Source organism: Petaurus breviceps, unplaced genomic scaffold (assembly GCF_028583685.1).
Source record: "Petaurus breviceps papuanus isolate PSGF00001 unplaced genomic scaffold, PetGlider_PUasm1.0 90895, whole genome shotgun sequence".
NCBI classification, from domain to species: domain Eukaryota; kingdom Metazoa; phylum Chordata; class Mammalia; order Diprotodontia; family Petauridae; genus Petaurus; species Petaurus breviceps.
The window spans coordinates 3212555-3235786 of record NW_027187372.1 but is presented as its reverse complement, the minus strand read 5'-3'; the positions used below and the strand labels follow the sequence as shown (position 1 = coordinate 3235786).

Sequence of the window (23232 nt, the reverse complement as noted above, 5' to 3'; positions counted from 1 at the left end):
CTTTTCCCCTCCCCCCTCCTTCTTTCTTCCCTACACACACACTCTCTCTCTCTCTCCCCTTCTCTCCTTCTTTCTCTTCCACTCTCCCCATACCTCTTTCTCTCCCCTGTCTCTACCTCTCCTTTATCTCCTCTCTCTTTTTCTGTCTCTGTCTGTCCTCTCTCCTCCCTCAGTCTTCCTCTTCTCTCTTCCTCCTCCTTTCTCTCCCCTCCTCTTTCTCTATTTCTCTCTCTCTCCCATCTCCCTTCCTCCCCCCTCTATCTGCTATCTATCTGTCTGTCTCCCCATTCCTCTCTCCTCCTTCCCTAGATTCTAAGTCAGTTGCTAATATAAAAGTCATTATGGAAATGCTGACTTTAAGGACTAAAAGTAGGCATCAGAAAAAGATGAGAAGTTTTGGGAGTAGAAATGAAAGAAAGCCTCCTTCCGATTTCTTGCAGAGTGGACCCCTGGGAGTGCTATCAGGACACGTGGCAGACAACCTGCAGCGTGCTAGAACACCACCGGGACCTCATGAAGGTGAGCCACTGCAGTGGTCAGGGCTCCAGAGCCCACTGTGGCCCACAGCAGGGGCCAAGTATCATAAGGCCTCAGCAGGTAAGATGAGACCACAAGTGACAGAACCCACAATCTGGCGCAGGAGGGGTCCTCAAGGGCCATCTATTCTTATTCTCCTCACTTTTCTTCTGAGGAAATCTAGATGCAGGGAATTCAAATGACCTGCCCAAAGTCTCAGGGGTAGTAAGCATCAGAGGAGGGGTTTGTACTTTTTTTATGTTTTTGAGATTGTGTCTCCCTAGCTCACCATGGCTGAAAGTGCAGCAGCCATTCATGGACCAACCCCATTACTGATCGGCATGGACTGGTTGGCCCCTCATTGGGAAGTGGGGCAGCCCTCCTTGGGTGGGGGTTGGGATACTCACCATATTAGTGATGAATTCATTGCATAAATTTGATCAGTTTGAGCCCAGCTACTGCTCAGAACTCTTTTAACTCAAGGGATCCATCCCCCTCAGCCTCCTCCAGTAGCCAAGATTACAGCCATGTGCCACCATGCTTGGCCGGAAATCAGGTTTGAACCCAAGTCCTTTGACCCCTGGGCTGGTGAGGGGAGGGGGCTGGAGGATGTCATTGGCATGAAGTGATTTAATTTTAGCACAGGACATGAAAAAAAACTTTTTTTGTTTTGTTTTATTTTTCAAAACAAATCCCATGGATTGGGATATGGTGAGAGCTGAGGACCAGGGAAAGAAAGGAGGCTGGAACTGGGGTTTGAAGGTGTATCACCTCGAGCCTTGGTTGCTTCAGAGACTTTGAGTCACACCCTTCCTTTCCAGCTACAATACAGCTCTGGGCTGGGGTCAAATTGGTACCATACTTGCAGGACCCTGTGGGGAATGGGAGGGGGAAGAGAAAGAGAAAATTAGGGGAAGAAAGTCATAAGGGAAGAGAAAAAATGGAGCCCAATATGTTAATACAGGATATTTTGGGGAACGTGACTTGCCAGAGAGAACAGGCAATCAAAATCCGGACTATCTTGCCTCTTCAGGACAACCAGTCCCTTTACATCAACATAACCTATCCCCTATAATGGGAGCTATAGTTCATACATATATTCATAGTTCACAGATCATAGTTCATAGATGATTCAATAGTAATTTTCTTTAGTGGAAATAGAGAAGAACAGAGAGTCTATTCCTGTACCCTGCCCCATCTTAGTGTTTCACATATATCTGGTGTCTCTTCTTTCCCCTTTGAAAGAAATGAGCTGTGGTAAGCTCAGATATTGTTTTCATCCTAGACCTCATGCCCAGAGAGATGTGACTTGGTTTATCCAGATTACTCAGTATCTTTCATCACACTCACACCTTTATTCAGAAGCTTCCCTCTACTTTCTGACTTGTTACTACTTCTGGTGTTTGGGGAACAGGAAGAAAAGGCAGACAGAGAAGGAACTGTGGGGAGAAGCCTCTCCATTGGAACCTTTTGTGGCTCCCTATCATTATCATGGTAAAATGCAAATACCTCAGCCTCATATGATTTGATTCCAACATATCTTTCTTGCCTTCTTTCACCTTTCTTCCTGTCACATCTTCTCTATCCTGGCCAAAATGGACTATCCAGTTATTCCCTGAACTTAAAATTCTATGATCTTCCCTTTGTACGTATCTGTAACATACCCCTATTACCTGAAATGCTTTCATTTCACTTCTACTCAAATCTTTCAGGCATCATTTCCTTGTGAAATCTTCTCAACCTCCTTAGCTGGACTAGAAGACTTCTGAAAGGCAGTATGTTATGGTGGAAAGAACATAGTTCCTAGAGTCATCTGGGTTCAGATTCTTCCTGTCACTTATTATTGGCTATGTGGCTTCAGGCAAGTCACTGAGCATCCCTGGGTCATAGAGGCCTCATCGATAAAATGAGGGGCTTGGATTAGATGTCCTTGAAGGTCTCCTCTTGTCCTAAATCTGTGATCTAGTGAATTCCCTTCCAATTCTACAATTCTGGGCAATCATAACTGTGTTGGGAAGGATGCTTCACTGAGCTAGCTGTGTTACCACACACACACACACACACACACACACACACACACACACTTTTTGGCCACTAGCTGCCATTGACCATAAAGAAATCAGGGATGGGGCAGCTAGGTGGCACAGTGAATAGAGTACCGGCACTGAAGTCAGGAGGACCTGAGTTCAAATCCAGCCTCAGACACTTACCGTGTTTCCCCGATAATAAGACCTATCCCAAAAATAAGCCCTCCCCTTACTGTGTAAGATTCCTCTAAAATAAGCCCTCCCCCGAAAATAAGCCCTATTGAGATTGCTACTGCCTGCGCTACACACTACATTACGGTACCCTCTGTATGCACCGTTCCCTTCCCCCCCCCCATGAAACGCACGCTGTGCTCCGAGCTGCATCCAATCAGAGCTGCAGCAGTGAGCGCGTCATCCTGTTCTTCCCCAGTGATTTGCTTATTGGATAAAGGTACATTTTTTTGTTCACATTTACCTGTTTATTAAAATTGCTGTCAATGTTCATTAAAATAAGCCCTCCCCTGAAAATAAGCCCTCTGGTGTTTTTCTGTCCAAAAAAATAATAAGACAGTGTCTTATTATCGGGGAAACACGGTAATATTTACTAGCCATGTGACCTTGGGCAAATTACTTAACCCCAATTGCCCCTCCAAAAAGCAAAAAAAAAAAAAAATTCAGGGAACTGTATTAACCAAGCTCTCCCTTCCACATCTCAATGGCTGGACTATTTGGCTTTTATTATTCCACAGCATGCCTGGATATTTCTAAAATTGTCACTGGGTCAAAGAAGCAAAGGAAGAATGCTTCATTTGGAGTTAGAGACCTGGATTCAGCTTCAGTACCTGCTTTTTATTAGATTTGAGTTATTACCTCTGCCTCCCTCTGCCACAGTTTCCTCCTCTATAAAAAGAGGGGGTTGGACTAAATGACCTGTCAAGTCTCTTCCAACTCTAAATCTCTGCTCCCCATCATCTTTTTGGAATAGAGTCACACCTGGACCCAAGATCGGATGGAGGACAGGGTGGGGGAAAAATCAACCAATAAATACTTGCTAACTTCGTTAAGGGAACCTGGAGCATGCTTGATGCTTTTAGGCAGAGGGTCATGAGGACTGGAGGGCAGGGGAGCTCAGATCACATCTCAAAGCCCTTTGGCAATCTGGTGAAGCCCAAGGACCCCTTCTCAGAACAATGTTTTTAAATGTGTAAATTAAAATACATAGGATTACAAAAGAAACCAATTAATATGAAATACAGTTGTCAAACTATTTTAAAAAACAAACAAGTTTATGGACTCCCAAGTTAAGAACCCTTACTGTAGATCGTGCATACACATGGCTGACCTTAAGTGGGTTTTCTGGTCCAACAAGACGAATTCAGGGAGGGATGGGGATTGACGAGGAAGGAAGGGAGGAAGCAAGGAGCATGACAGCAGTGAGAGCTAGAGCTACATGGCAGAACCTGGCTTGTTGGCAGACCCCACTGGGCTCTGCAATGGTTGTGGTGGAGAGGAGGGAATAAGCACTTCTAGAGGGCCTACTATGTGCCCTTCACTGTGCTAAGTATTTTTACACATATCACCTTGTTTGATTCTCATAACAATCCTGGAAGGTGGGTGCTATTATCATTTGCATTTTACAATTGAAGAAAGTGAGGTAAACAGACTTGCCCAGGGTCACGCTAGAGCTAGTAAGTATCAAAGGCTGGATTTGAACTCAGTTTTTTGCATCTTTACAGATTAGCTCTGCACCTGCTTTGGGGCTGGGCTGTTGGAAGGAGTCAGTGATAAAATCAGCTGGTGGCAATGGAGAGAGTGCTGGGCCTAGAGTCTGGAAGATCTGAGTTCAAATCCAGTTTCTGATATTTACTAACTCTAGTGTGAACGTGGACAAGTCACTTAATTTCTGTTTGCCTCAGTTTCCTCTATCTGTCAAATGAGGTGGAGGAGGAAATGGCTAAACCACTCCACTTCCAAGAAAACCCCAAATGGGGTCACAGAGTCAGAATAACAAAGCTGTTTGAAACCTCAGAGATGCTCATTTGAGGATAAACCAAATAATTCTCCTTCGCAGTCAGGTACAGAGCAATCCCAGCTGCTTCCGGGGTTCCCCAGCACCATTTCTTTTCCCCACCCCACCCCTACCTCAGGTGGATCAGTCCAGGCTGAATTCCTGTTGGAGTCTTAAGGAAATGTCCAAATGCCTCAGCTGTAGCAGTGACAGGTAGGCAGGAGAATGTAGGTCACTGACAGCCCCCTGCCTAGATAGAACAGTGAGCTGTCTCCTCATATCTCCTTGTCTTCTACAGCTAATAGCATGTAGCCAGAGCTCCTGGCTAGGCAAAACAATCCCACCTGACAGACAGACAATGACTGATCTTAATAGTTCACACCTGCATTTGGAGAGGAGCCCAGGGCAGCTGGGCTCCGTAGCTTCACAGCAGCAGGACTGGTGAGACACTGAATATGTATAAAGAGCTTGAATGAGAGTGGGGGTAGACCTGGGTGTCCAGAGCAAGGACAGAGAGCTGGGAACCGTTTCCTTTTCCATCCAGTGTCTGATTGATCTTTCCTGGGAAAAACAAGCCAGAAGGGACTAATATTGCAGCAGGAAGGAGTGAGCTAGAGAAAAGAACAAATTTCCCTTTATATTAGACTGATTAATTTTTTAAAAAGAAAAAAAAAGGCAGCTATTCCCAGGTTCATGTGACTTATGTAGATAAGCTCCTGTAGTTTTAGGTCATTAGGGAGAATATCAGGCATGATATGACCCTGTTGCTCCCTCCTCTCACCTGGAAAATTACTACCTTGTAGGGGTATATGTAAGTGTGTTGCCCATGTAGGTAGGTTATGTGTATCTACACAGATCTGTTGAGATTTTGTTCACAGAGACATGAATATAATGTATCTCCATGGTCTCCTCCCCCCACCATTCTCCAAGGGAGACTGATGAATGTCAGGAGGGTAAGCAGGAGATTAGCACCAGAGGCTAACCCTCTGTTCTCTTCAAAGAAAGAGTATCAGCCTAGAATTATATCTGTCTGCCCCCCTAAATATTGTTAGTCTAGAGAAAATAATTTTTAGGTTCAAGCTGTGCTCTGATTACTATCCCTTAGCAGAGAAGGAGTGGTTCTATGGAAGGCTTGACTCACTTCCCACCAAATACCAGCTCCACAAAGACCACCTATAGTGAAGACTAAATGAACCCACCTATCCAAGCTGATAGTATATAGAAATTAGAGAAAGTATACAGGTGAGAATATATCGGAAAATACACAGAGTGAATGAGCTACCCTCTCCCACTGGGAATAAGTTATTTCAATTCAATTGGGAAAGTCCCAGATCTCACTCCAAGGGGAAATTCCCTGAAACCCCTGGGGGTAGTAAACTGGGACTAGGGACATATTCAAGATGCTGGTTTCTCTACATATTGCCTCCTTCCCATAGTCTTTTTCTCTCTTCAGAGACCTCTTCCTGAAGAAAATCTGGAACCACAAAACTTCTCTCAAACTCATAAGTACATTCTTTGTGACATTGGACCTTTGACCTTTGCTTCTCTGGGCTTCAGTTTCCTCGGTTTATGTAAAATGTAGGACCCAAAGTCCCTTCCAGTTTTAAATTTATGCTTCCATGATCTGTTTGGAGTTGAGTCCCACCCTTGGCCCAAAGATGGCACCCATGGTAACTAACACCCAGAAGGCACTAGATAAATGTTCACTTTTCCATATGTCTGGGAAGATTCAATAGCTATCCTTCTTTCAGGGATATATGTGGAGGATATGCCCCCCAAAGGTCACTTCCAATCCCTGGACTACTTAGGATCTTCTGGTGGTGGAACCTGGACATCCAGCCTAAAAAGATCTGGCCTGCTCTAAAGAAGAACTGTACTGTACCATGCCAGCAGCCTCCCAGGGAAGGCTTACAAGGAAGGGGGATAAAAAGAATGAATTTGTCTCTCAGTTTCCATTTCATCAATAGTTACCCTTGCAATCAGAGATTTAAAAAAAATTGTTCTGGGTCAGCAAAAAAAAAAGATAGTTATAAACTCTCACTTGTCCAAACTTCTAGAAAGGCATTTTTCTACCTGTCTTACTACTCTTTCTTAGTTCTTCTTTGTTGGATGAGCATCCAGTTCCCATCCTACCCCCCAGATTGTGGGTGGCTCCCAGGATCTGTCTTGCCTTCTCTTCTTTCCTACACTCTATGCATTGGTGATCTCATCTGTTCCCATGGGTCCAATTAGCATCTTTATGCAGATGACACCCAAATCTATCAAGCATTAATATCTCTCTTGAATTCTTTATTGCCTATTGGAAATCTCTGCCTTTGCCCCAGTGGCATCTCTATCCCCATCTTTTGTCATGATTTCCATTTCTTTTTATTAGTGATTTGAAACAATCTTATATATGGTGTTAACAGTTTGTAGTGCTTTTGAGATTTGTTTGCTCATATCCTGTGCTCTCTTATCCATTGGAGAAAGGGCTCTTGGTCCTATATATTTATGTTAGCTCCCTATATATCTTGTATATCAGTCCCTTATCAGAGATATTTGATGCAGAGATTGTCCCCTCCAATTGACAATTTCCCTTCTTATCCTCTTTACATAGATTTTGCTCAATCCCAAAGGCAATATATATTTGTTATGTCCAAAATGGAACTAATCATCTTCCTTCTGAAACCCTCAGTCCTTTCAGACTTCCTTATATCTCGTTACCACCAGCTTTGAAGCTTCCATGTCCCCTACCCTTTATATCTAATGAGTTGCCAGCTTTTGGTAATTCTACCTGCATAGCATCTCTCCTATACATCCCCTTCTCTCTACTCATAGTCCCACCACCATAGTTCACATCTTCTACATATAATAATCTCTCACCTGGATGGGTTATAGGATAGGGAGGGACCAGATAGGTAATTTCTTGGGTATAGGGGACTACTAGATGATGTAGCTTCCTCTACCAGTAGAGTACCACATCTCCTCTGCAATGTATAGGTTTAGATGCAGGGGTGGGCTTCTTTAAGACACTGCATCCAGTTAATGTGAGAGCCAAGACTAGAACCCAGGCCTCCTGATCACCAATTCAGTGCTCCTTCCACTAAGATCACTCTTCACAAACTTTCTTTGTATGAGCATTGCCTCAGTCAAATTGAGACCTGTTAAAGACCTGTGATAGTAATGGCAATTAAAGATTCCCCTGTATTGGCTTGGTTTTCAAACTGATTGTGTTAAAACCCAGAGTTTGTTAATCCCACCTGTGGGATGGGCTTGTTGATGTGAAAAGAAAGTCCTGAACTGGGAGGAGCTGGTGATGTAGATTTGGAGAGACACTAGAGAGAGGCGGAAGATCTTTTTGGAAGCAGCACCTCGTGGAGAGAGAGAGACTAAGAGAATTGCTGGTGGCCGCTTTGAATTGCCCTGGACTTTTGAGACCTGCCCCCTGAGCTGCCAAGGACTGAGGAGACATGGCTGTTTTGCTGGTACTTTGTCTGTCTGTTTTGATGTTGTTTTGCCAGATTTGTCCACTGGTGAAAGACAGTCCTTTTGTTGAAGAAGTCCTGGAACCTGGCATTTGGTTAAGAAGCCCTGAGACTGTCCTGCAGACAGAGTGAATACTGTCCACTGGTGAAGGACAGTGCTGTTGTTGCAGGGGTCTGGGAACCTTTCTGTTGGTTTGGAAGCCCTGAAGAAGGATTTTCTTGTTGGATGTTTACAGAAATCCTGGGAGAGGGCTTTGCTAATGTGTTCAGGGGTTCTAGGACTGTTCTACAGACAGAGGATAAATTCATGAAGGGACTGGCAATGTATCTTATGGCCTTGCTAAGCCTTGTCTCCCCAGGAACTAAGATTGCTGAGAACTTGCCTCTTGTCAAGATGAAGAAAAGACCTCCATTTGGGTATTAAGTGCTGTGTTTAAACTTGATGTAACTCTGGGGTAGATTCAATTGTGATCCTGGGGGTAGGGAACTTTTGACCTTATTGTGCTCTGTGATTGACAAATGAAGGTACTTTACCTATGTTTGGAAACTAATCTCCATTTGAGAAGAGGGGTTTTGTGGTGGACCAAATTAAGGTATAGCCTAGGGGTGGAGAAGTATTTAGAACAGGGACTTTGTAATTGATAGAATGATTGGAAGATCCTGGGGTGGGGTAGTACTTGGAGATTATTTAATCACACTTAGTAAATGCTGTATTTTGAATGATGTCACGTTTTGATCTTCTCTGTTCTTGGTTTGTCACTGAATAAAATAGAGAGCACCTATGCTGGTATTTTGAACCTGGGAAGTTGCCTTCTTTTGGCATTACATTACAAGACCTTAGCTTGAAAAGGCCAAGATCCCCACCGCATCCTGGGCCTTCTCCATTTGTCCTGATCCATATCTGGTCACTGGACCCAGATGGCTCTGGAGGAGAAAGTGAGGCTGGTAGCTTTACACAGCACCCCCTCACTTAAATCCAATTCACTTGCAAGTCATGGCATCATCTTCCTGATGTCATGGTCCTCTTCAAGAACAAAGTACAAACAGCAAGCTCTAGTGGTTCCCTAGTGTCTCTAGGGAAACACAACAAGAAAGCTCCTCAGTCTTCCACAATCTCACTCCAGCCTGTCTCTCTAGACTTACTTCACATTACTCTTTGTCACACACATTAAGTTTCAGTCCTTTGCAAGTTATCTTGGGGTTTATTAGGAGTTGGATTTCTTTTTTTTCTCTTCCCTATTTATTTATTCCATCATTAAAAAAAAATTGGGACAATTAACTCTTTTACTCCATGTAGTTTCATTTATGATTTCTTGAAATATAGCGTTGGAACCCCAGGCTTTGATGAAGCCCATTGGGATTCAAATGGAGCTACCTGACCTGCCTTAAACCCACATCACTCTGGCTTTCACTGATTGGCCAACAATAGGTCCCAACCCAAGTCTCACTTGGTTATTGCTTGGGCCCTGATGACTCAGAGTTATTGTAAATAGCAACTCTTTCTGTCTTGGCCAGAAACCATGAAGGTCTTCCCCTCCCAGATTGATTTTTTTTTAATTAGGTAAAAGAGGATTTTTTTTTTGCTTCATTTTTTTACCTAGTGTTTTTAAAATGTGGAGGTTATACTGTCCCAAGCTTTAAGGGTTTTGTGCAACTGTTTTCAGAGATAGGGACCTGTAAATTTTCAGTTCTTCCAAAGTAGTATGATCAAAGGAGAGGTGTTTACTCCTGTGCTGGCCTATACTCTGTTCTGTGAGTGACCACAAGCACTCTTTTCTGCCTTGGAATTGTAAAGAGGATTCCCTTTCCACCACCTCACCCCAGGACCGCCACCTAGGACTGTGACCCAGATCCAACATGGACAAAGCAAGAGAATCCTGTCTCAGAGCCACAAAGAGATCACTGCAATCCCCCTCTGATCAGCTACTTGATCCCCTACAGTTCGTGGGCTGAGAACTCAGCTGCTGCCCTGGGACTGGACCTTGCTCCTCTCTCACCCAGGACTGGCAGACCTTACCTACTGACCTTCTAAGTTGTCTTTGGTATTTGTGGGTTGAGAAGTCTGGAAACCACAACAGCTGCCAGTAATTCAGTCCCCTGAGGGCTGCTTCAGGCCAGTCTGTGCTGGCATGTTTTACACTGGATTATGCTCCTCTCCCAGCCAGTTGCAATAGACCTTTCCTGTTGACCTTCTAGGTTGTCTTGGACTGGAAATTTGTTTCACTCTGTCATTTTGTGGACTCTGCTGCTCTAGAATTTGTTTAGAGTCATTTTTTTTACAGGTATTTGGAAGGGTTTGAGAGAGAGCTCAAGTGAGTCCCTGCTTTTACTCCGCCATCTTGGCTTGGCTCCCTCTCTCTCCCCACTTAACTAGACTTAATCACTGAATAGGCATTGCCTCGGACAAACTGAAACCTGGGAGAGATTTTAGCTTAAAAAGACCAAGGTCTCCCACTGCATCTGAGGGCATCCACAGTCATCCTGATCTATATATTGCCACTGGACCCAGACAGCTCCAGAGGAGATAGTGGGTGAGGCTGGTGACTTTACACAGCCCTCCCTCACGTCCAAGTCACTTGCAAGTCAAGACATCATCCTCCTGAAGTCACTGGTCCTATTCAAGAAGGACAAAACCCACCAACAACAAGTTTCAGCCAAACAGGATCACTAGCTAGTTCCTCAACTTGACCTTCTGACTTCTACCTCATCACCCCAACCCATCTCCCATGCTCAGAATCTACTTCCTTCTTCAAATCTCCTTTAAGAGTCATTCAGCGTTCAGTTCGTGTACCGCCAACTCATGAAGCCTCCCTTCATATCCCCAGATGCACGTGCTCTCTCTCCCCCTCTTCAGATTCCCCCCGATTGTATCTGTGTGTATGTTATATCCCCTCAACTAAATGGAAGTTCTCTGACAACAGGGACTCTCCATTTTTTGCTTTATATCCATACTACCTTGTACCTAGTGAGTGTTTAATAACGATTTACTGAAATTGAGAACCAGCACAGATTACAGAAATTGTTGTTATATAATTCACATGTAATTATAAATATAACAAAAATTATAATATAATATGAACTTATACACAATAAGTTATTATTATTATCATAGCTGGCACATCTGTAGAGTCTACTATGTGCTAAGTGTTGTGTGAAACACTTTACAATTATCTTCTCATTTGACCCTCACAACAACCATGGGAGGTAGGTGGTATTATTATCTCCACTTTCAGATGAGGAAACTGAGGTAGACAGACTAAGGACTTGCCCTAAGTTTCACAACTAGTAGGTGTCTGAGGTCAGGCTTGAACTCAGGTCTTCCTAGCATTCTATCCACTATGCCACACAGCTACCATAATATAAAACAATCAATAATGCAAAAATTATTTGCATTTGGTTTTGGAATACATACATACATATATACATGAATGTGCTTGGACAAATTATTGCCACCCTCAGAGAAATTATTACCAGGTTCTAACTCGAATCTGGCTTGAGGGGCAGTATGGTGTAGGAAGAGCAGCACTAGACTTTTAATTAGGGGTCCAAGGCTCAAGCCACAGCTTTGTCACTTACTAGATGGGTGACCTGGGGCAAATCTTTTCACCTCTTTGAAGTCTAGTTACCATATCTATAAAATATAATAATCTATGGACTATCTATGTTGTGGTGCTGTCTTTGAAAAAGGACTCTATAGTCCTTATAAACTCTCATAAAGCATCTCCATGCCTTTTTCCTACTTTTTCCCCATGCTTGAAATGTCTTCCTCCCTCACCTCCCCCCCTTAGAGGTTCCACCTGCTTGTCCTTTGATACAGTTCAAATGCCACCTCTTTCAGGGGGCCTTCCTTGGTCCACCCAGTTGTTAGCACTGTCCTTTCTAAGGTTGCCTAGTATCTACTTGGCCTGTATCTTAAACACACCAAATTATGTGTGTCTCCCACTTAGAATGTAAGCTCCTTGAAGGCAAGGGATGTTTTTGCTTTTTTTTTTTGTCCCCAACCCCTAGGATAGTACCTGACCTTCATTGCTTAATACATGCTTGTTAAATGATTGTAAAGCATTATATAAAGGTTAGTTGTAGGGGTGGCCAGGTGGCGCGGTGAGTAAGAGCACCGGCCCCAGAGTCGGGAGACCCGGGATTGGTTCCAGCCTCAGATACTTAAAACCCACACAAAATAACTGGCCATGTAACCTTGGGTAAGTTACTTAACCCCAATTGCTTAAAAAAAAAAAAAAGGTTAGTTGTAGTAGTCTGGAAACTGACTTGTGGGGAGAGGGGTCACAATTGGTTCACACACACAAAATATATATATAACATACATGTGTGTATATATAAATATGTATGTATGCACACAGACACATTTTATTTATATATGATATATAATATTTATTATATGTCATACATAATATATATATTTATATTATTATGGGTAAATGAACATTTTCCTTCATAGAGTATAAAATCATAGATTTAAAGCTGAAAGGAACCTTAAAAGTAATTTAATCCAGCCCCCAGATTTTACAGATAAGATAATGAGACCCCAATAGATTATGACTTATCTAAGATTGCATAGGTAGTAAGTGATATTGGTGAAATTTGAACACAGGTTCTCTGAATCCATATCTAGTGTTCTCCTTCCCACTGTACCATTCCTTCTCATTCATTAGCAAATTCTTTAATAATGATTTTGACTCTCAGTTTTTTCCTGTTCTTTAGAGAGTGACCGGCTGCATCCTTTCTAATGTCAACACACCTTCCATGACCCCGGTGATTGGACAGCCACAACATGAGACAAACCAGCCCATTTATCAGAACAATAATGTGCCCACTAAGCCCACTGCAGGTAGGTCCTCACTTAAGATGGGGAGGCCTTGAAAGAATGTTGAAATTTAAAAGTATTCCAAGAAAACAATCACAAACTTGGAACGTACAGAGAATGGAGGAAAAGCAAGAAAGCTTATCTGCATCTAGAATAGAAAAGGGAATGATTTCTCTTTGGAGTACTAACACTGTTGGTACTGGATCATTTAAATCATCATTTTCATGTATTTCTGTAAGTTAGATATTAGTATGGATTATCTTCTGGTAACTAGATATCATGAACTTAGAAATCTTCAAAATAAAAGAGTTTCTTTCGGTCTCTCCATCCATGTTCCCCTTGCTTCATAGTGCTTCCAGTGATTTCCACACTGGTGAATTATCCATACTGGAAGACCATCTAATTCAATCCTTGTCCAAAACATGAATCTTGACTTGTGGGACCTCCATTCAAAGACCTCCTGTGAAGGGGTGTCCCATTCATGTGTCTATATTTAAGAGTATGTCTTAGGTTGAGAAAGACACATGTGGGGCTGGGTACATGAGCATTTGTTTGGGATTATGTAGACTCTCCCTTGAGTTTTCTGATAGGGATTTTCAAGTCTTGTTCAGAGTGAAAGAAAGCATTTGCCCAATGGACCTTCTCTATTGTCTCCAGGATATGGTGACCATATTTTCAACCAGCTAATACTAGATAAATGCTAGGGTGATAAGGAAGAAGATGGGCAGACTCAGGCCCTCTCCCTTATGCATAGCCCCAAGCCTGAGCCCCCAAACTCTGCTCTTGAGGAAGAGGCTTTTGGAAATCTCAGTCCCGATTAGGGAGAAGGAGGGGATGGACCTGTCACTGTCTCTGGAACATGGAACCCCTAGGGCTTAGGGGGGTGCCTTTTGCAGGATAGCTCCCTGAAATGGATCCTAGGCTTCTGCATATCAAGCCAAAAAAAATAACGAATTACGTTATGAAATATATTATTAATCACTTAGTTTAGATATGGTCATTTATAATTATGATTCAGTTTGGCCTTGATTAGAGAATCCTAGAAACTTCACAGACATGAAGAATATATCTTGTCCAATCTCTTCATTTTAAGGATTGCCCGATCTCTTCATTTCTTCAAGGAACCTTGAGAGCCAGAGAGGAGGGTAACTGACCAAGGCCATCCTAGTAATTATTTAGTGAGAGAACTGGGAGAGGAACCAATTTTCCTGATTCCTAAGCCACTGTTTTGTCTACTGCTCCATACTACCTGGGGTCAGGAACATTTTTAAAATATACTTGTAAATCCAATACAAATTGTCAAGATTTGTATTGGATTTATATAGGAGTATTTCAATCAAACCAGGGTGTCTGGTCACCTGAGTCTATAAAGCTTGCATGGAAGGAATATTTAGGGCTTTGCAGAAGATGAAATGAATATATCTTAGCCACAAGGTAGGATGGACATCACTGTATCAGATGGTGTGCAATACTTGAGAAATAATGCATAGAACTATGCCTCTGAGTTCAAGTTTCCTGTACCTGAAAAGGAGATAAGCATTTATATAGTACCTAGTATGTCCCAGACACTGTGCTAAGCTCTTTATAAATATCTCATTTAATTCTGACAACAAATCTGTGAGATAGGATGCTTAAATTATCTCATTTTATAGGTGAAGAGATGGAGGCAAACAGAGGTAAAGTGACTTGCCCAGGGTCACATAGCTAGCAAGTGTCTGGAACCTTATTTGAACTCAGTCCTGACTCTAGGCCCAGTGCTCTATCCACTGTGCCAATGGAGTAGAAGGAAGGGAACTTTCTTGATGTATTTCTCCTTTCCCTCTTCTTTCTTTTTCCCATAATCCAATCTTGGTGTGTTACCATCTTAGATGTCTCCAGGGATAAGTCTCTATCTTTCTTTCTTCCACAGCAAAGATCTTGGGGAAGGTGGGAGAAAGTCTGAGCCGAATTTGTTGTGTCCGTCCACCAGTGGAGCGTTTCACTTTTGTTGGTAAGTAGCAAAGAACCTTTTCTCCCCACCTCCTTTCTGTGCTTTCCTCTCTTACCTGGGTGGGCCTTCCCTCTTCTTCCAATGCTGTTCCTTTTCTCTCCTTCCTCATTTGGAGGCCACCTGTTTTCTCTCCATAGACCCCACTTATATCTGAAAGCCTCCCCAAGGAGGCACAGGAGTTCTGCCCCTCAGAACTCTTGATACCAAGACAGCATCACAACTTTTGATGCTGCGATCATACTGTCTGAGATCAGGTGTTGCCACAGACGGGTTGAAACAGAGGGTCTTACTTTTCCCTTATAGAACCAATAGAACTAAGATCAGGGGTGGGGAACCTGCTGCCTTGAGGCCACATGTAGCCCCCTAGGTCCTTGGGTTTGGCCTTTGGACCAAGTCCAAGTTTTACATAACAAATCCTTTTTATTAAGGGGATTTGTTCTGTAAAGTTTGGATTCAGTCAAAGGGCCACACTTGAGGACCTAGAGGACCACATGCGGCCTTGAGGCTACAGGTTCCCCACCCCTGAACTAGACTGTAAGTTTACTGGGAGGACCTTGGTTACCCAAGGACTGAGAACAGGTGTAGATAGCTGAGACATCTGTGAGTCTTGTTTTCTTAGAATCCAACATTTATTTATTTAGCTCAGTGGACAGAACAAGTCAAATTTTCCCTCCTGGGGTGTTCATGCCCTTAGCTCTTTGTGGGTGTTCTCTCTTCTTTCTCAGATTTCGAACCTCAGACCTCTTGGGGTGGGTTCAAATAGAATTTGATAGTTGAGGAGAATGGCAGATGACCGTGTGTGTGTGTGTGTGTGTATGTGTGTGTGTGTATGTGTGTGTGTGTGTGTGTGTGTGTGTACACAAGGGTGCATTCACCTAAGAAAGACAAAGAAATGTCCAAAGCTTTCCAAGCGTCCTTATGGTCTGCCACAAGCTGGTGGAAAGGCAACCTAGCCCCAACACCACCAGAGCTGTCATCTGCCTGCCGTCTCTATCCTAAAAAGAGAAGGATGCCTCCTTATTACTCTTTATGGGCTGCCTCTTCCATGCCATGTGCATTACTCTTGTGGGCACTCTCTTCCCTGTAGGGGAAAAGGAAAAGAAACCCTTCTGGGGTTCTTTCTGTTTGCCTGTCATTGGTTCAGTAGTTTGGGACATGCTAGGTCTGAGGTACCCAGTTATTTTACACCTTGATTGTTCCCTAATATCAGGGTCTTTCCTAGATCCCCTAGACATTCAGATAAGTGTATCAGGTGCCATAGACAGGCCTGAAGATGGGCTGCTCCCTGGAGCTTCCTGCTGATCTCCTTTCTTTCCCCAGATGAGAATGCCAATCTGGGCACAGTGATGCGGTATGAAGAGATCGGTGAGTGGGATGGGGAAGGGAAGGAGGTTTTGGGGAGACTGAATCTAGAAACAACTCAAGCATGGGGCTGAGTGGGGGAGGCCTGATGGCTAATATTTAATCACAGAAGTCAATTGTTTCTTCAGTCAGTGAGTCTGTCACTGAATATTTAGTGAGTGCCTACTATGTGCCAAGCTCTGGGCTAAATGCTGGTGATGCAAAGAAAGATAAAAGATAGTCCTTACAATCTAATGAGGGAGACACCATGTAAACAAGTATGCATATACAAGCTATGGTCCAGATAAAGTAGAAATTTACAGAGGGAGGGTAGTAAAATTAAGCGGGGCTGGGAAAGGCTTCCTATGAAAGGTGGGATTTTATCTGGGACTTAAAGGAAGCTGGGGAAGCCAGGAGGTAGAGATGAGAAGGGAGTGCATTCCAGCATGACAGAGACCTCCCTTTCCTTTATTGTTTTGATTCTGAGGCAGCTAGGTGGCTCAGTGGAGAGAGTGCTGGGTCTGGAGTCAGGAAGACCTGAGTTCATATTTGGCTTCAGACACTTACTACCTGTGGGACGCTGGGCAAGTCACTTAACCCCATTTGCCTTAAGCTGCTTGAGAAAGAAATGGCAAAACATTTCAACATCTTTGCCAAGAAAGCCCTGCAGACAGTATTGGCAAACTATGAGTCCATGGGTTCACAAAGAGTTGGGCATCACTGAACAACAAAAACACAGAGGGAGTGGAGGCCAGGGAGATAGGGCAGTGCTATTTGTGTTTGCAGTAACAGCAAAGTCAGGAAAGTCCTTTTTATCTCCAGTCAATGGATACCTTTCTTTCCCAAGGTTATATTCCCAAGTTATCTCTCCAAGACAACACCCCAGAGCCCTGGAGTTAGACCAGATCCCAAGAGATGCTGAAGTGCTCACATTAATAGACAATTTTCACTTCAGTGTCTCTCCCTCGGGTATGAGAACTGAAAGTCACTGAAGTGTGAGCACAAAATGAATTTCCCTACCTCAGGGGCTTTGGAAAGCATGCAAATAAACCTAGAAAAAATATCCTCTACATTCTACATCAAGAGTAAGCAGTATGTAAAGTAAGGATGATGGGGGACCTGGAATTATCTTCCTACCTTTGGATAAACTTGTCTGTTAAGTCCACAGAAACTGACAAGCCATCCCCCATCCCCACTTTTCAAACTGCAAGGGTACACTGAATAGGGGCGGCCAGGTAGCACAGCGAGTAAGAGCACCGGCCCCAGTGTCAGGATGACCTGGGGGATTAAATCCAGGCTCAGACACTTAGCACCCACCCAGAAACACCTGGCTGTGTAACCTTGAGCAAGTTACTTAACCCCAATTGCTTTAAAAAAAAAAGGGGGTACACTGAATGCCCCCTGCTTTGCCCATACACACATATAAACAGTCTCTTATAACTAGTGATCAGAGCCCCCACTCCTACTCCCCACCCCCTACCCCAAGTACCATTAACTTTTGTAAAACAGGTTCACATTGGAGAGGAAGCATGCTTTGTGGCCTTGGACATAACACTTCATTCTCTCTATGCCTCAGTGTGACCATCTATGGAATGAGTGGCTGGGATCATATCTCTAAGGCTCCTTCCAGCTCAGACTTTCTGTGATTCTATGCTGGGTTAGGATCAGGCATTGGATCCATTTTAAAAAGGCCAGTCCAGGTCTCAGAAGTAATCTGGTTACTACTTTTGCAGTAACGGCTATTTTTTTATCCCTCTGGTCTGAGTTGGACACAATAAATGAGGGCTCACTTGCTGCTGGGCTTTCCACTTTTTCCTCTTCTTTGATCAATCAGCAACCATTTGTCAAGTGCCACCTATATCCCAGGCACTGTGTTAGACACTAGGGATGCAAACACAAAAGTCGTAGCTAGTCCCTGCCCTACTGTCTAATAGATGAGCTTCTTACATTCTTGGCTCTCTAACCACAGCCTCCTACTCCCCCTCACCCACTCCCCATGGTCCTTTAGGACACTCAGAAGGTGGAAGAGTGGATAAGACAGAAAGAGCTGAACACGAACTTTCCTCTTTGACAATTTCCTGCTCATCAGAGCCCCTTGCTGAAGAAATGGTCCCTTCCCAGCATTTCCCCCCAGAGTTAAGAGCACTGTATAGAGAAGGCCTTGTTATTCCTTGAACTAAAGGCAAGTTTGCAAGTAGATTGCATCCTGGGCAGCTGCTGCACTAGAAAAATATGTAACTTGACCAAGGTGTGTTAGTGGTGAAGCTGGGCAGTGAAATTCACCATCCCTGGCTTTCCCAGAACATGCCACCTTTTAATTTACTACTCAGTCCTCTCTTTTGGCTGGGATTCTGTCCAGAGATATGTGCCTAGGAGAGAAATACAGTTAACAAAAGCTATCTTCCCAGACACAGGTATTTCTTACTTCAAGGTTAACTCCTTATCTCTTACACAGAAAGTGCGTATTAAATCCTCATTAATTTATTCATTCATGAAAGGGGAACCTGGAATTGTCAGTTCAGGGACTGGGCTTCTGTGGGAGGGGAGTGTCAAGAGAGAGAGTGAATTATCAGAGGAGGGCTATCTCCAGTTGTCCTGATCCCTATCTAGCCCCGGGATGAGATGGCTTTAGAAGAAAGTGAGGCTGGCGACCTTGCACAGCCCTCCTCACTTAAATCCAATTCACTTACAAGTCATGGATCATCTTCCTGATGTCATGGTCCTCTTTCAGCAGGAAGGACAAAAAAAAAAAAAATCAACAGAGCACTACCTAGAGCCATAGATTTTAGACCTAAAAGAGACCTTAGGAATCATTTAGTTCAAACATCCCTTTCATCTTACTTCAAAAGAAGAAACAACGATCCTGATAGGGAAAGTGATTCCCCAGAGTCACATAGCGACTCATGGTAGAGCTAGATCTAGAACCCAGATCTCCACCCTCTTCCCGCCCAGTCTGGCACTTCTATCTTTAGTCTGTCCAATAAGAAGATAGATAAAGGAATTACACTTCCTTAAAGTCACTATGTGGATGCTTCCATCCCAGTTATTTGCTTTTTTTTTTTTTCAGATTGCATGAGAAGGTAAAAGCTGTTTATAATCTTCTCTCAGTTAGCACCCAGGCCCCAGTTACATTGTACCTCTCTAGATGATTGCTCACCTACGGCTACCCCGACCACACCTTTGTCTCTTTAGCTGGAAGGCTTCCCAGTTATTATTCTATTGGGTGGAATCATTGCTGCCCTCCAGTGACCACAAGGGATATTGTGCACAGATAGCTGGTCCTCTGAGAAGCTCTCATTTTCCCTAAAAAAGCCGACCCAGCAGTGTTTTAGCATTGAGAAGAGGCTGAAAGCTCTCACTTTAATTTTGTCTCCTTTAAAATCTCTCACATTATGCCAGGGTGAGGGAGTGAGTCACTGGCCCGGTACAGAAGAGTGAATAATATTAATGGGTGGAGAGGAAGCTGAGGGGGAGCAGTTTCCCAGGGGAGGCTTCCAAATCCAGCCTTTAGAAAATCAGAATCAGAGCCCCTGAAAATCAGATCCACAACCCCTGAAGGACTCTACAAGTAATTAACCTTGAATGTCTGAATGGGGCAAGAAAGCATTATGGGGGACAGAAAGAAGCCAACTGGGCCCCCACCTGGGACATCAGACTTGAATTCTCTTCCCTTGGCTTAGGGCAGAGCCATCGCAGCTGTCTAGAGGAAAGACTTTTTCTTCCTCAGACAGTCTGGGATGAGAAAGCTCAGATATCTCCTGAGACTGCCAATGGAGGCCTCCATCATTAGATTCTCCTGGGCATTGTTAGATGAGTAGCTGAATTCCAAAATGGGGGACCAGATGGTGCAGTGGGTAACCCAGTCTGTTCTGAGTTCTAGTCCCATTTCTACATCTGGGCTTTATTTACTTCATCTGTAAAGCACGGAGTTTAGACTTGACCTCTGAGGACCTGGCCAGTTCTAAAAGCCTATGTTCCCACCCCAAGGCAGGCTGAGAACTTTGAGGATGGAATTTTAGCTTCTAGGAATTTTAGGTCTCAAAAGGACTTTAGAAACAATCTAGTCCAAACACTTAAATTTTTAGATTTTTTTTTTTACAATTAATTTTTTAAGAGGCAGCTAGGTGGCACACTGAATAGAATACCAGGACTGGAATCAGGAAAAACCGAGTTCAAATCTCCTCAGACACTAACTGTGTGACTCTAGACAAGTCACTTCTTAAACTGCCCTCTGACTTATTTTCCTTATCTGGAAGATGGGAATAATAATAGTTCCTGCCATACCTCAGAGGTTGAAGAATGTTGGTTCTGGAATTAGTCAGATTTGTGTTAAAATACCTGGTCTGCCCCCTGACTACCTATATGACCTTGGGCAATTAATATCACCTTTCTGATGCCTCAGTTTGTAATCTCCATCTGTAAAAGGAGGAGGTTAGACCCGGTGGCTTTTGCAGTACTTCCCAGTTCTAAAGCCGTAATCCTCCAGTCCAGGGGTTAAAAGAGAAAATGTATAGGAAATGCCTTGCAAACCAAGTGATGAATGTATTTAAGCTGTTAGTATTATTATTTCCTATAAACCCGGATCTCTGGGGTGCATTCACTCATCTGGGGCCATCTCCTCAAAGGTTCCCTCGACCCCAGAGTGCCAGGGCTAGCCAGAGGGGCGGCCGGGGGTGGTGGAGGAAAGGGGATTGAGTGCACCTCAAAGGAAGTCGCCCCTGAGCTGAATGGATCCCTGTGTTTCCCGGGTTCTCTGTTCCCTTTCCAAACTCTTGCTTCCTCTCCCCAGAACTCCGCATCTTGCTGCTGTGCGGCAGTGACCTGCTGGAATCCTTCTGCATCCCTGGGCTCTGGAATGAGGCTGATGTGAGTAAGATGCGGCCGCCCCAGAGGAGGGAGGGGGGCCACGGACGGGGGAGGGGAGGGGGAAGCGGGCCGTCCTCTTTCCCTCCCCTCCCCCTCCTCTCTCTCTGCTCTTCACTCGGGCTGCTCTCACCTACCTGACCTTTCCTTTGACACCGTGTTCCCAGGACCTTGGACCAATCGTTCACACGGAAGAGCAAAGTCGCCGCGCCGCAGCCCCCTCTCCTGTTTAATGTGTACACATCCTCTCCTTCTCAGTTTCCTCATCCGACAAGGGAAGGGGTTGAATGTGATGACCTCGGAGGTCCCCGACAGCTCTAAAGATGCAGTCCTGTGATCTTCCTTCTCACTCCTACCACCATAGGGGTCCTGGGAAAGTCATGATCTGCCTTGGAAACATCTCATCTGAAGCTTCAAAAACAAAAACAACCCCATGCAAACCGGAGAGGTCCAAGGTCCCCTCACAGGGGCACAACTTTCTTCTCTTCCCTCCTCTTCTGTTCTTTAATAATGATAATAGCTAGCTTTTATATAACACTTTAAGGGTTGCAAAGCACTCTACACATATCTGATCTTCACAAACAGTCCTGAGAGGGAAGTACTGTTATTATCCCCATTTTACAGATGAGGAAACTGAGGGAGACAGAGGTTAAGTGACTTGCCCAGGGTCATGCAGCTAGCAAATCTCTGAGGCTGAATTTGAACTTTCTGATTCCAAGTCTCTTATGCTGTCCACCAGGTCACCTAAGGATCCACTACAATTCCGTTTCTTTATCTCATCGTTCCCACACCCCAGGCAGGAGAGCATCCCACCCCCGAGGGAGATCACTTTTGATCTCTTAGTATGCACCTAATATACACCTCTGCATGGGAGGGAGGAGGGAAGGATACAAAAGAAGTAGCCAACACAGAGTAAGCAGGACTTTTCTGCTTTGGACTGAGAAAATTCAAAATTTTCCTGGGAAATTCAAAACCTGGGAAATCCAAATGAGATCACATTTGTAAATGAGATCATATTTTTAAAATGCTTAGCACATTGCCTGCACACTGTAGGTGCTTAATAAATACTTGTTCCTGTCTTCACTGGGGTCAGCTCTACCTACTTTAAAGAAGAAGGTTCAGGGGCAGCTAGGTAGTTCAGTGAATAGAGTACTGGCCCTGGAATCAGGAGGACCTGAGTTCATATCTGGCCTCAGGCACTTAACACTTACTAGCTGTGTGACCTTGGGCAAGTCACTTAACCCCAATTGCCTTGCCTTCCCCCACCAAAAAAAAAAGAAGTTTCAGCTCCCCTCCCCCACCAAAAAACTGTTTTTTGCCAGACCCAGCTTGACTGTACTAATGTATTCAGATATTCATTTTGCAAGTCTTTGCTATACTTATCCAGTGTGTATCAAGCAGTAGATGTTGTAAGACAGAGGAGTCAAACATGGCCCAAGGTTATTCTGAAAGTCAATGCAGAACCTGATCCTTACAGATGGAATCCTTATGGATGGGTTAGTTGCCCATTTGGTGGCCCATTTCTATTTGAGTTTGATACCACTGCTGTAAGAGATTTTGGATTGTAAATTCCTTGAGGGCAAATAGTATCTTTTAAAATCTTTTCATCCCTCGTTTTAGGCATTGGGGTGAGGAACCGTGGGGTCCAGTTCATGAAACTGGGCATACATACCAAGATGAAAAGTGATACTGAAAGGTGAAGGGCCAGAACTGAGATGATCAAGGCATTTTCATTTTTTAGACTGGATATGCCAGTTTAATGGCATTGAGAGCTCCTGATAAGGAAACTCTCTTGGCCAACATGGATCAGCTCCCATTCTGATACTTAAAGTCGAATATACCTGAGAAGGGGTGTGAACCCGGATCTTCTTGATATGGAGGCCAACTCTTTATCCACTAGTTCTGCCTCCTGCTTTAAAGAAAGACAGGACTAAAAAAATTTTTTAAAGATGATATAGTCATATAATGAGCGTCAGGGATAAGTAAGTGATGGATGGCCCCATCTCCTTGGTTGGTATACTTGTGATGTCAATAGAACATGAGGAAGGCCCCCAGCACATTGAGGAGACTAGAGTCACACAGGATGGGCAAACATGGAACCAACATCATTGGAGGGAATGAGCTCCCAAATCCCCTGGAGTACTGGACCATGCCCAGCATTTGCTTGAGTACCATGTGGGCATCAAGTAATGAGATACTGG

General features: G+C 43.9%; 1 protein-coding gene and 1 long non-coding RNA gene across 2 annotated transcripts in view; one reads left to right on the top strand and one right to left on the bottom strand.

Annotated features, from left to right (window-relative positions):
* The window catches only part of NMNAT2 (nicotinamide nucleotide adenylyltransferase 2), a 194657-nt gene that overhangs the window by 148307 nt on the left and 23118 nt on the right, over positions 1 to 23232 (top strand). Inside the window, exons 4-8 of the mRNA XM_069074397.1 lie at positions 441 to 519; positions 12735 to 12861; positions 14747 to 14827; positions 16148 to 16192; positions 20958 to 21034. Coding sequence (XP_068930498.1) covers positions 441 to 519; positions 12735 to 12861; positions 14747 to 14827; positions 16148 to 16192; positions 20958 to 21034 — 409 coding nt within the window. The remainder of the gene's footprint in view (positions 1 to 440; positions 520 to 12734; positions 12862 to 14746; positions 14828 to 16147; positions 16193 to 20957; positions 21035 to 23232) is intronic.
* LOC138150985 (uncharacterized) lies at positions 1193 to 21432 on the bottom strand. The gene is made up of 3 exons (XR_011165716.1): positions 21169 to 21432; positions 4934 to 5112; positions 1193 to 1388 (listed from the first exon to the last, which is right to left on the bottom strand). It is a non-coding gene; the product is annotated as an uncharacterized lncRNA (long non-coding RNA).